The sequence below is a fragment of the Phlebotomus papatasi genome, chromosome 1, assembly GCF_024763615.1.
Source record: "Phlebotomus papatasi isolate M1 chromosome 1, Ppap_2.1, whole genome shotgun sequence".
Lineage (NCBI taxonomy): Eukaryota > Metazoa > Arthropoda > Insecta > Diptera > Psychodidae > Phlebotomus > Phlebotomus papatasi.
Window position 1 is genome coordinate 39,071,233 of NC_077222.1, and position 12,130 is coordinate 39,083,362.

The following is a 12,130-nucleotide window of genomic DNA, read 5'->3' on the forward strand; positions in this document are numbered from 1 at the left end:
CTGGGGGCAAAATACTAAATTTAAAAAATAATTTTGCGATACAGTAGTGAATAAAAGGTCAGTATTTTACTAAATTTATTGAGAAATTATATCAAATTATGCAGTATCATGGCAATTGTAGGCTTTTCATACTTTTGAATAAGTTGTAACCTTTCATATTTGTGCTAAAGGCGGTTTTCAAGATTTGTATATAAAATTCTGGATCAAAATGATAATTTTCTATTTTAAATTGTAAGCTCATAATATCTTATCGATCGCTCAGAATAAGAAACGAATAACTCGCAGTAAGCAAATTTTACAGGAGAGCGATTTGAAGCTGAGATTTTACAAGCAGAACATAGGATTTTTGAGATTTAAAATCTCTAGAACTTTGAAAATAAATCTTACAAGTATAATATTCAAAAGGAAGTAGAGGGTATAAAGAAGTATCCAAAAATCGAATAAAACGATTTTTGTAAAAAATCGAGTTGTTCGACTTATATTCTGACAAGTTGATTTGATTTCAATATTTGAATGTTAAAAAAGTCATAAAAATCACCTAAAAAATAAGGAAAACCCAAAGAATTTTTTAAAAATCTATTTTAATATTCGTTAGTATATAATAGTTTACACTTACTTAGAAAACTCTAACAGGTTTTACACATTAACATTGAAAATTTTTTTTGGGAAATAATCAGAATTAAAATATCTATTCAAAAATTTATCGTTTTAGGATTTATCTAAGAATTTATGAATAAATTAGGGACATGAAAACGTAAATTAATCAAGAAAGCATTTTAGATATTCAAAAATTAAAGAAATTCAAGCTGAAACCTCGGAAAATATTAATTTCAATTATGTTTTATGTTTATTTTCAACTAAAAATTGAGATTTTCAGTTAATATTTTTTATAATAGCCTTTAAGGGAATTAAAGACAGACAGTTAATTTTAAGGCAATAGAGCACTGAAATTCAGTCGGCCAGTTTAAAAATATTTGTTTTCCGTTGGTTTCAATTTTTTCTCTTGGCTTGAATAGTAAGTAAATTTAGTCTTTTTTCAGTGAATAGCGGGTTAAATTACTGCCACTGTTCTACGATCAACAAAGGGTTATTTGCTTTAAAAATCAAATCACAGTGCTTTGTGAGTTATTAAAGAAATTAGTTCGATTTGAATGATTGTGAAACGCTCGACAGGGCGAATGTAACATAAAAGTTAATCCCAAATGGCTTTTATCAAAGTCTTTTGGACTTCAAACCATAAATTCATGCCCTCTTCTGCGGTGGCAAGAAATACTCAAAGACCATGCCGACTGTTGAGGTAGAATAAGCAAAGAATTAAGGGATTTTTCTATACTTTTCTCTTATTCTTTCCTTTTCTGACTGAGAGTGGGGCTTGTGGTGGAAAAATATGAGAAAAATTAACTGACAGTGTATCTCGGCCCATCATTATTAATCAACTGTCCGGAGTGGATGCGATAAGGCGGTGTAATCAAGTGAGTTGGTAGCCGTGGCATGTGCCCCATGGACATGGGGAGATCCAGCACAAGTAGCACAAAAAAAGCCCCAGTATGATATTTTCCACACGATCACGTGTACGGAATTGCGAAGATGGAGCTTATGCTGGGTTGGGTTGAGAAAAGCTCCAAGTTGTCGCGGGCGCATGGGAAAAATGGGGCGAGAGAGTTGACGATGGGGAAAATGCGCGGATTGGGGCTGGTGCGAGAGGGAGGGATTGGCTTGCGAGAGAAGAAGATGGCATGTGTTGGCTCCAAATTTTCTCCAGTCTCTTGGGCAAACTCCAGCACTGATAAATCGCTGGTGGCTCGGATTGGGGGGACTCTTCGTTGGGAGAATTGCTTTGCCTAGCCCCCGCTCTACCATGTAATATATGCACATAATGTATATCTTCTGGGTATATAGAAATGGGGGGCACAGAGCTCCATTTGTATTGTGAACAGCCATTCGACGCTTGTATTGGAGGACGGTTCTGTGTAGTAAAGTACTTGGCAGTGCCATCACGAAAAACTGCCCGCTTGGCGATTGCTGTGCGATGTGAGACGGGTTTAGTTGTGTGTTCACATCCGGATCGAGAGCAAGTTCGCCTGTACGAAGTTAATTTGCCAAGAAGCCACGAGGTCGCGTTTTGACCGCTGTTAAGTCCGAGTTTTAAAAATTTTCGGTGGTGAATTTTTCCGCCAGGATTTTCGTGCTAAAAAAACCGAGCTTTTAATTTTTGCAAATTGCAACCCAAAACACTTTTCGTCCATCGCAGCAGTTTTCTCTGCCCATGATCGCTTGACGTGACAAGGGGAATTGTGCAGTGGACAAGATTATCAGTGCTGGTGCTTTAGTTATATATATATATTTATATATATACATATATATTCTTTACGGCTTTGGAAAAATTGCCTCTGTGTTGCGTCTTGTGGGAAAATTCCTCAAGGAAAAAGTGAACGAGTGAAAGAGACAAGATCGGGCTTTTTCTTCCTTCCCTCCTTCTCAGCGTTCTTCTGCCCCGAACAATTTACTTTTACTTAATGGTAGAAAAATTTTCCTGATGTCTTACATTTGTGTACTCTCTGGCGAATCTTCATTCGTGAATGTTGGCGATATTTATTTAAGAAAAAGAAGCTGAGAAAAAATGTGCCTTTAGCACATCACACATACACTTCTCCCGCGTTCTTTGCTAAAATATTCTTGAACTAGTGAGTTCTGGTTATTATTATCTCAAACAATATACACTTCAAACACCAATGGGCGAGAGTTAGAATTTATGAAAAAAAAGTCTTAAGAAATTGGTTTTGTTGGGCATCCGGGAGGAAGATTCTTAACTTTTAGATTAACTTGTTGTAATTGTTAAGTTAGACATTATAGAGCAATATAAGAGGCTGTTTGTATGACTCCTTATTACAGTGACCCTTATAAGTGAAGCACTGATAAGGGACTCTGAGATTTACACAAACTTCTCAGTATGTGCTATTTAAAAGCCAATTTCAATGCTCATCTAAAAGTTTTCACTCTAAAAGATCAGAATTTTACTTCCTGGGTATTGATCCTCTCAAGATCTCTAAACAGACTCATAAGTCACCGCTTCTCGCCACCTTTGTGCCACTTTCCGCCATCTCAAAATACTCAGTCAAATCAATTTTAGCTGAAATATTGTATTTGATTTCGTATTACCTAAGAGCACTTCATCAAAAATTAAGAGCATTAAAAATAAAAATTAAACACTTTCAATGACATTCGATTGCGAATTTCTTATAAGCCGGTTGAATGGAAAGTTACTCAATTTCTTAATTTTTTTTAAGACTTATACGTTGCTGTCTAATAGTTTTAAAATTCAGAAAGAAATGAAATATATTTCTTTAAAACCTCTACAGTACCAATCGCAATAATATCTTAATATTTTTTTTAAAGAATTAAAATTGTATAGTTCGAAATATAGAAAGAATAGGGGAAAGTACTCTCCCTTCGAACGTTCATGCCTTAGAATAATGTGAATTTCTGTTATGTTTCCTAAGATATTTTCACATGATTGTCACATAATTATCAAAAATTGATGACAAGCTAAGTAATAGGTAATAGAAATGTGTAAATATCTTAGCAAAAATAAAAGAAAATTCACATTATTCGAAGGCATGAACGTTCGAAGGTAGAGTACTTTCCCCTATGCCCTTATCTTTCATATATCTCTGTCACGTGTTATTTATAAACAATATCTCGATATAAAATTTTTGTGAAAATCTGAAGAAGTTTTTAGTTGCCGTTCCGAACGCATATTACAATATTCCAGGCGTTTAGAATTGAACGTCAAAATTTTTTAAGAGTTTAGAGCCTGAATTAAAAACATCGAAATTCCAAACTTTGACACAAATCTCTATACCCAGCTTTAGAGAAGTTTTTTAAATGATAGTCTGAAGAAATTCTTTAGTATAACGTGAAGAGATCATATAAAGGGTTTCGAAATCTTCAAGGCATTTGAATCGAACGTCAAAATTTTCGAAGACTTTAATATTCAAATTGGGCTATTCAACGTTTAGAAACTAAACACCTGTATTTTTCCATCTTTTTGACTAGTTAATTATAAACTCTTAGCAAGTATTGCAATTTTTTGTGAAAATAACGAATAATTCTTTAAAAAAGCGGCGTTCCGAGTCATTGTCAAAATTTTCAAAGTGGCTTAGAATCAAGTGACAAAATTCTCGAAAAACCTTAAATTTTACAAGAATTAGTTTTGTTAAAACTGAAAAAAAATCCTTAGTGTGATGCTTAGCGATTGTTGAAATATTCGAAGCTACTTGTCAAATATTTCGAAAACTTGCCATTTTGAAATTAGGCAGCTATATAATAAAATATAAATTGTTATGATATGGGAACTTTAATGAGGAGCACAATACGTTCTTTATTTTGCCGTCTAGATAACTCGATGAGTGGTTGCTAAAATCTTCGGAAATCTTGTCAAAATTTTCGAAATTCCAAAGTTAGGCAACAGTTCAATTCCATATATATCGGAGATCTTTCAATTCAAGATTTCCAATTATTGAGGTTTCTAGTGTTACGTGAATGTGCCGTATCAAGTGATCGCTAATTGGAAGCCTTCTAATCTGTCAAAATGTTCGAATAAGATAGTTCGAAATTTCAAAAGTAAACAGTTTTGCCAAAAGGGGTCATACTGATCTTTAAATTTATTGTTAGGAGTAAAAGTGGCGGGAAGTGGTAACTTCACCCTTATCTTTTTTTGGCGCAATGATGCTGAGAAAATTGAAATACCCAATCGACCATCCAAGCCAATTTATTCATTAATGAATGCACACAGGGAGTTTGATAAGTAGTTGTACTTCACCATTGCGCGCAGTCATGAAGATCGCGATCGTGAATCGGTATATGGAGTTTAACCTAACCAGAAACTCGATCGTTGGTTGAAATAAATTTCATATATTCGCACACCAAGTAGCCCTCCCCCCTCTATCGATCTAAGTTGTACAGTGATCATGCAATAAAATGTGAAATAATTAACATTTTTCTTCAACCGAAAAAAAGAATCAACGACGTCTAACACTAACGCATATCGCGATAGATAAAAGAGGCCTCTATCAATTTTATTTTCTTTTTTTAAATTCATGTAGCTGTGTTAGGGCCATAGGTGATCATACTCCTCAGTCTGTCCCTGTCCCCCTATCAGATTGTGTCAGCTCTGTGCTCTTGGGGATTTTTTCGTCTCTTCTGCGGCTCTCTCAAACTAGTGATCGTATTTGATCACGTGTTAATCATTTACATAGCATGGTAGTTGTTATATGCGATATCGCGTCTTTTTAGCAAAACTCCTATGACTAGAACTCTCCTTCACTATCTCACTTGCCATAGACCCCCCTGTGCCTCTGTCCCACTAACTCCCAAGCACTGAATCGTTTTCAAACTACGTCTCAGAATAAATTCAGCACAACTCGTGTATATTTTATATACAACAAAAAATCCACTTTCATACGGAGGAAATAAATGTCTGCCTCTCTTCCAATGCCTCGATCGTTCTTTTTGGCTTGGCACAGAAAAAAAGCACTGCACTTACCACGAATGGTTTTGACCTCAGTGCAATTTTTGGGGAGGATGTACCAAAACAGAGAGAAAAAAAAAACGTCTGAGGACGAGTCACGATGATTCCGAAAAGGAGGATTAAGGGGCACAGTACTTTTTTTTTGTTAAACCAGGTAGAGGCGCCCTGATGTGCAAAATTAATGGGAAGGACAGTCCGGAGTGCATCGAATTGCAATTAACCGAGAGAATCTTTGAAAGAGTAGAAAGTTGTCTGAAGTGTTCTTTGGCATCTTCTGCCTCGTTTTTTTTTCATCTTCAATTATATCACCTCTTTGAACCGCAGGTGTTCTGAACACCTTCGATCAAAATTGGCTCAAATTATCTCATGTGAATTTTGACCGCTGATTTCACGAACGACGATCGCACTTCCTCGTTCCCAAATACACCTATCTTGCATGTGCCTGTGAAAGTGACGTCGACAACAGTGATTAATTTGTGATTCTTTTCTCTCTCTGCAGGAGACAAACCCAGTTTCATGTAAATAATTAAGGGTATATAAAAACTATTACAATAGTGCGTAGAAATTGATGTGGCGTTAGTTGAAACAGTTGACAGTGCTCACAAACGCAAACGGCTTGTCATAAAAACGAAGGTGTGATTTTTGTTGTGTTGCTGCTTCAAAAAAAAGAAGAAAAGCCCAGAGAATTCTGACGAGCAAGAAATAAAATAATTTAAGTGGTCCACAAGTAGATTCTGTTGGCGAAGTTTGTGCGATAAGACAAGAAACTGAGATTAGTGAGAGAGATTAATCCAGTTGATTTACGACAGATAAATTTTGCTAGAAGAGTTTTGTGCGAGAAATTGTCAGTGATTGCGTTTTGCTGTGTAGACCAGACATATTAGTGCAAAAATGGATTCTTTTGGATCTATTTGGCCATCGCCACCGCGAGGCCTCGATGGTGTATCCAACGATGGATTGCCAATGGAGACCCTCACTGAGCTCCAGGATGGTAACTTTGAGCCACAGACCAGGGCCAGGTCCAATACTTGGCCACTGCCACGACCTGACAACATTGTCGAGCCCAGCGATGACACCGAGAGTAATAAGTGCAGCAATCAACAATTATCTGGAGGTAATAATTTCTCCTTGACTCTCATAACTTTTCTGATTTTATTAAGTCGAGTACAAAGGCTTAAAAAAATGTGTTTTTTTGGTTTTTTGCTTCTTATTGGTAAATGCAGATCTATATAGTATAGTGGTATCACTTCGGTAACTTTAAAAAGTTTTCTTTTTTTGAAATATAGCTGTTAATTCTAAATACAAGAAATTAAAGATAACGCTTCATTGATAAGTTTAAAGCAAATCTTATAATTCGTTTTACCCTAGATGCGAGTGACTTTACCATCCTGCCCCCATTCTAGCACTTAAGGATGATCTTTACTGATCGAATATTATATAATAGATCGGATCGGTAAGGACCGTCTTTAAGTGTTACTGTGTTATCACACTTGTACATTAAAATTTTAATATGATTCACATTAATTGTCGCTGGTGAGAGTCCAAATGTGTAATTTGTGTGTTTAAATCATTTTGTATTCAAAATTTGATCTATTTGTTGATAAAAAGGTAGACTTGGGCGGGAAAATTTTATATAAATTGATTTATAGTATTAATGCGAAAAATTAATGGGATTTTCTCTTTAATTTTTTAATGTGAAAAATATTAATGCTTTAGGTAAATTTAAACTTATTTTTGCAGCCCAAGTCCACTTCTTTATCAATAAATAGAAAAGCCCCAAATATTAAGTGACTCAAAGACACAAATAACATATTTGGACGCTCACAAGCGACAATTAATGTTAATCACATTAAAATTTTAATGTGCAAGTGTGATAACGCCGTTAGAATTAAAGAAAAACTTACGAACAGAAGGGTGGCAAGGTCACGTTCAGAGGCCACCTTATCCGCATCTACGGTACATGTTTTTGACTAATGAAGAATTTTCATTTCTATTGAAACGAACCAGAACTCTTTTCTTTTAATTTAAAATTTATAAAATATAATTTCTGGAGATAATATTGTGCAAGAAATTCTTACTGCCTTTCCTAAAATCGCTTTTTAAATTTGACTAAAAAAATATTAAATTTTTCCCATCTTATGGGGAAGTTGGGCACCTTTGAATGAGTATAGTTTTGAAATTGGGCTTTTCTCCTATTTTTTAAATAAAACTGGGTTTTATGATGATATTTTAGCTCAACAAACCAATTGGGAAACTAAATTACATCAGAATAAAGCTCAATTCCATTTTAAAACAGAATAAAAAAAATCCAATTTCAAATCTGTCCCAATTCAAAGGTGCCCTACTTACCCTAAGTTAAACTAAAATAGAAAGTTACAAGGGGTGAATAAATGGTTCTCAGAGTGAACCGTGAGCGGCGATTGGCAAAATTGTGCCGATTTGGAGGTGAAAATCGACATATTGGCACTATTTTGCTATGAAATCGACAGATTAGCAGAGTTTAACTTAGAAATCGACAAATCAGTATGTTAAACATGCACATCGTTCTAACAAACATCGGCAGATCGGTACGATTTTAGCGAAAAATCCGCTGATTTATATGTCAGTTTGCTCTTAAAAAGTATAGCGTTCATCTAAGCTCGTGTAACATTATAAATTCATTACAGACAATTCGGCTGGTAAATTTTAGTGTACTGTACTGGAAACACTAATCTTGTAAACTTATTTGCGGCAAACCGGCACGAGATCGACAGATCGGCATTCGGGTGAACCGTGAGCGACACAGTTATCTACGCCTTGGAACGTTATAGAATTTATTTAAATTTAAGATAATAAAATGATACTTTATCCTAGCGAGCTAGCTGAACAAAAACAGCGTTTTCAGCATATTCTTGCTGAATCAATCAGCCAAACTATGCTGACCAGTCAGCAGTTCTCGATGAAAAAGTGGTAACCAAATATATGGAACACTGCCTCACGAGTGTCGTTTAAAGGGTAGCAGAATTCACCTGAAAATACATAGATTTTCAGCTGAAATGAAATCGGTTAGCATTTGGTGCTCGCTGGGATCCGTAGTTTGGAAACTAATATAATCTTCTCTCTTCACGAATTCAAAAATCTGTTTTAAATTTTATAAGATCTATTTTATCATAGATTTATGAATTCATGTCTTTCAGAGTTCTATTTTATATATTCATATTCAATATTGGTAAACAGAAATACTGTTAAGATTAGATTTAGGAAACTAAAAAAAAAATCAAAATATTGCTTTATAGAATAATTTGTGTTGTCTTTCACTTGTTGGACTTGAAATCAAAATTATGTTTGTTCACGAGCTTCAAAATTATGGCAAGATGTTTTATATAATGTAACTTGAAATTTGTTTCTATTTCAACACGATCAGAAAGTATTAGGAAAATTGATCATTGATTTAAAATTAAAAATAAAAATTATTAAAAAAAAATAAATAAATTAGAGAAAACAAAGAACATGAGGTTAAAAGATAATAATACGAGATTTAGATTTAAAGTTTAGCCATATTGCTTAACTTATTAATTTCTTATCAAGCAAAATTTTTGTAAGAATTTTGATTTATAGATGAATATTAAAAACAAATGATCGATTATGATTTTGAAAAATCACAATCAATTCCGAAACTTTAATGAACTGGGTTAGATCTAGAGTTTAAAACCCGTTTCAGGGCTATTTAAGTCGCAAGTGTTAGTTTATATTGGAATATTATCCGTTACCGCCTTGCATTTATTTTACAAATTCCAATGAACAAATTTTCCTAATTAAGATAGTGTTGATCAGAAGAAGTATTTCGCCTTATTGAAGTTCTTAAATGAATAACATGGAAAATGTTAAGAGGCTTTATAATATTTTCTAAATATTCAAAATTTCATCTCTCTTTAAATTATCTTTTTATTGTTCTTAAAATCTTTTTTTCCAATTCAATGAAATATATAACAGTGGGAAAAACAACCAAAAAAATATTGGGTCAACTCATGTAAAAATAATTTCCCAGAAATATATGGTAACTGCGAAATATTTTCTTTATACTCGTAGATATCAATAAAAAGACTTACACGTACCGGAAGAAAAATATATCTTTCTCTGGTATTTTCTTACAGAACTCTGGTTCAATTATGTATCTATTTTAGGAAGATCGAATTTAGGCACTTACGCTAAATATTCTGTATTTGCTAAAAACGCCCACGGATTTAAGTGAAGAAGGATAAGATTTAGAATAAAATTGTCTTGTTTGTCACAGTAGTTTCACTCAAGTCTGAGAAACAAAATGAATAATAGGTTTACTTTTGGTATTCTTGTTAGTTTGTTCCCAATATTATTTCTTTTATTTCGATTTGTATATACATTTTATTATATTTTCTATCAATTTTTATATAGATTTTGAGTTTTTTTCTATTTTCTGACTGCGCTAAAATTCCTAAAAATAAAATTATAATATTACTTTCTAAAAAAAAAAAACAAACGTTGTTCAATTGCTGAAGAAATATAACTATATTTTCTATACGACTGCTAGTAGTTATATTTTTGAAAATTTTGGAAACTGAAAGAAATTCATTCAAAAACGCAATTCATTTGCAGGTGTATTGCTTAATAGACCTCCACTAAACCTTTTCAAAATCGATCAAGACAATTTCGACTTGTCTGAATATAAGTCGAGTAACTCGATTTTTTTCCAAAAATCATTTTATTCGCTTTTTTGATACTTCTTTTAACCCTCTACCTTCTCTGTGAATATTATACTTGAAAGATAATTATTTTAAAATTTATAGAGATTTTAAATCTCAAAAATCTTATACGATGCATGTAAATTCTCAGTTCCAAATCACTCTCCTGTAAAATTTACCTACTGCGAGTTATTCGTTTCTTATTCTGAGTCTTCTGAGTGGTCAATTTAAAGAAATTCATATTTCTTACTTTAAAAGTTCATAAGCTTAAAAATTTAATTTAAGTAATGTTTTAAGGGGTAATGATATGCTTCAAATAATACAAACTCACCTCAAAATTTTCAGTTTTTGAAGGACGAAGAGGTTCTAATATTACCAAAAAATATTCCAAAAAAGCTTAAGATTTTTTTTAATTCATGAATAAATTTCATATTCAAAATTAAATTATTTGAAAACTAAAACAAAGATGAAAATTTTCAATTATTAATTTGACTTTATAATTTTAAAAGGTCAATATATTTTATAATTTCTTAAAAGACTTTATGTATGATCATAATGTAGGTTGTACGTGAATGTTAAAAATCTTTATAAAGAGAAAATAAATTGTCCTTGACTAGGCACGTTAAGAAACGATTTAAATTAAGATAACACCAGGGACTATGGAAAAAATCATTTTTTTTTATAATATCGTAAATTGAGAAATACGGGAAACAAGTACGTTTTTTTTAAATGCTCTCTTCTGAATGGCACAGAAAATTTTATTAACTATTTATCTAATACGGTATAATATAGTAAAAAATGTTCATTAAAAAGAAAAATGTAACAAAATATCGTCAACGAATGGAGTATTTCTAAATCAAGGATAAACGAAAAATAAAAACGTTATGATGCTCATTCAGTTCTATTCTCATCTTATCATGGATTTATGGAAGCTTAAACTGTTAAGTAACATTCTTTTACCGCGAACTCAGAATTATCTTATTTGCTGAACCTTCTAATGAAGCATTTTTTCAAAGTTTCATAATAATTAACTTTTTTCTTGTACTCAAAAGAATTTAAGTATAACTTTTTTAAGATGCCAGAAAGTCTTATTTTAGATTTTATATCAACTTGGGAATTTTGCGCGAAATCATGAGACTTGATGATAAAAAGCTCTTTATATATTCACTGTTGACTTTAGATAGAATTCGACCCACAAAAAACGATGACTTATTCAATTCATCGACGCTTGTGCCAGACATGGCAAAAAGTAAGATACACAGTCGCAATATATTCCGGTTTTAGCATTTTATTGTGATGGGGAATAAGAAAAAGAACTTTGGATTTTGTCCAGAACTTTTATTATTTAAATTTTATACACTGAACTATGACGTCCCAAGCGACATTTATGAGATTTTGATTGAGTGCACAAGATCGCATTTTGTCTCCTGAGCTGAAATTTTAATTTGCTTCCCGTGGGCGTTCAACATTGTGACAGACACTTGAAGAATTTTCCGGGATTAATGCTTGTGGAATAAAAGTTACTTCATTATTGAGCAATCAAGTGAATTTTAAGTTGACGATCGCTTTGGAGAGAGTATTCGATAAATGTGCAAGACTTGCATGATTAGAATTGCATCAATTTATCGGGGTGTCAAGTATATTAAGATATCGCATTGGAAATAGGAGACTCCAAGTTGGGGAAAAACATTTTGAATTAAGACTAAACGCAATAAAATGTAGAATAAATTTTACGTCACTGGAATTCGCGATTAATCTTTCATAGAGCGAAATTTCCGACACCTTTAGCAAAAGCTGATGTCAATCTGCACGATTAATCTCAAAACCTAAAAATTGTGTCAGTAATTCATTAAAAAGAGAAGTAACGAAGCGAAAAACATTTTGCTGAATGCTTGAATTCTCA

At 32.9% G+C, this 12,130-nt stretch overlaps 1 protein-coding gene across 5 annotated transcripts in view; it reads left to right on the forward strand.

The window, feature by feature from the left end:
• Window positions 1–2,023: 2,023 nt before the first annotated feature.
• LOC129799676 (forkhead box protein O) overlaps window positions 2,024–12,130 on the forward strand; it is a 187,485-nt gene continuing 177,378 nt past the window's right edge. For 3 of the 5 annotated variants that reach the window (XR_008751532.1, XM_055843797.1, XM_055843801.1), the window contains exons 1-2: window positions 2,024–2,519; window positions 6,030–6,644. Coding sequence is in view for 4 of the 5 variants with exons in the window: in XM_055843797.1 (XP_055699772.1) it covers window positions 6,422–6,644 (223 nt within the window). In the remaining variant the exon portion in view is untranslated. Of the gene's footprint in view, window positions 2,685–6,029; window positions 6,645–12,130 lie in introns of all 5 variants that reach the window. The other 2 variants (XM_055843798.1, XM_055843800.1) reach the window with 2 other exon arrangements.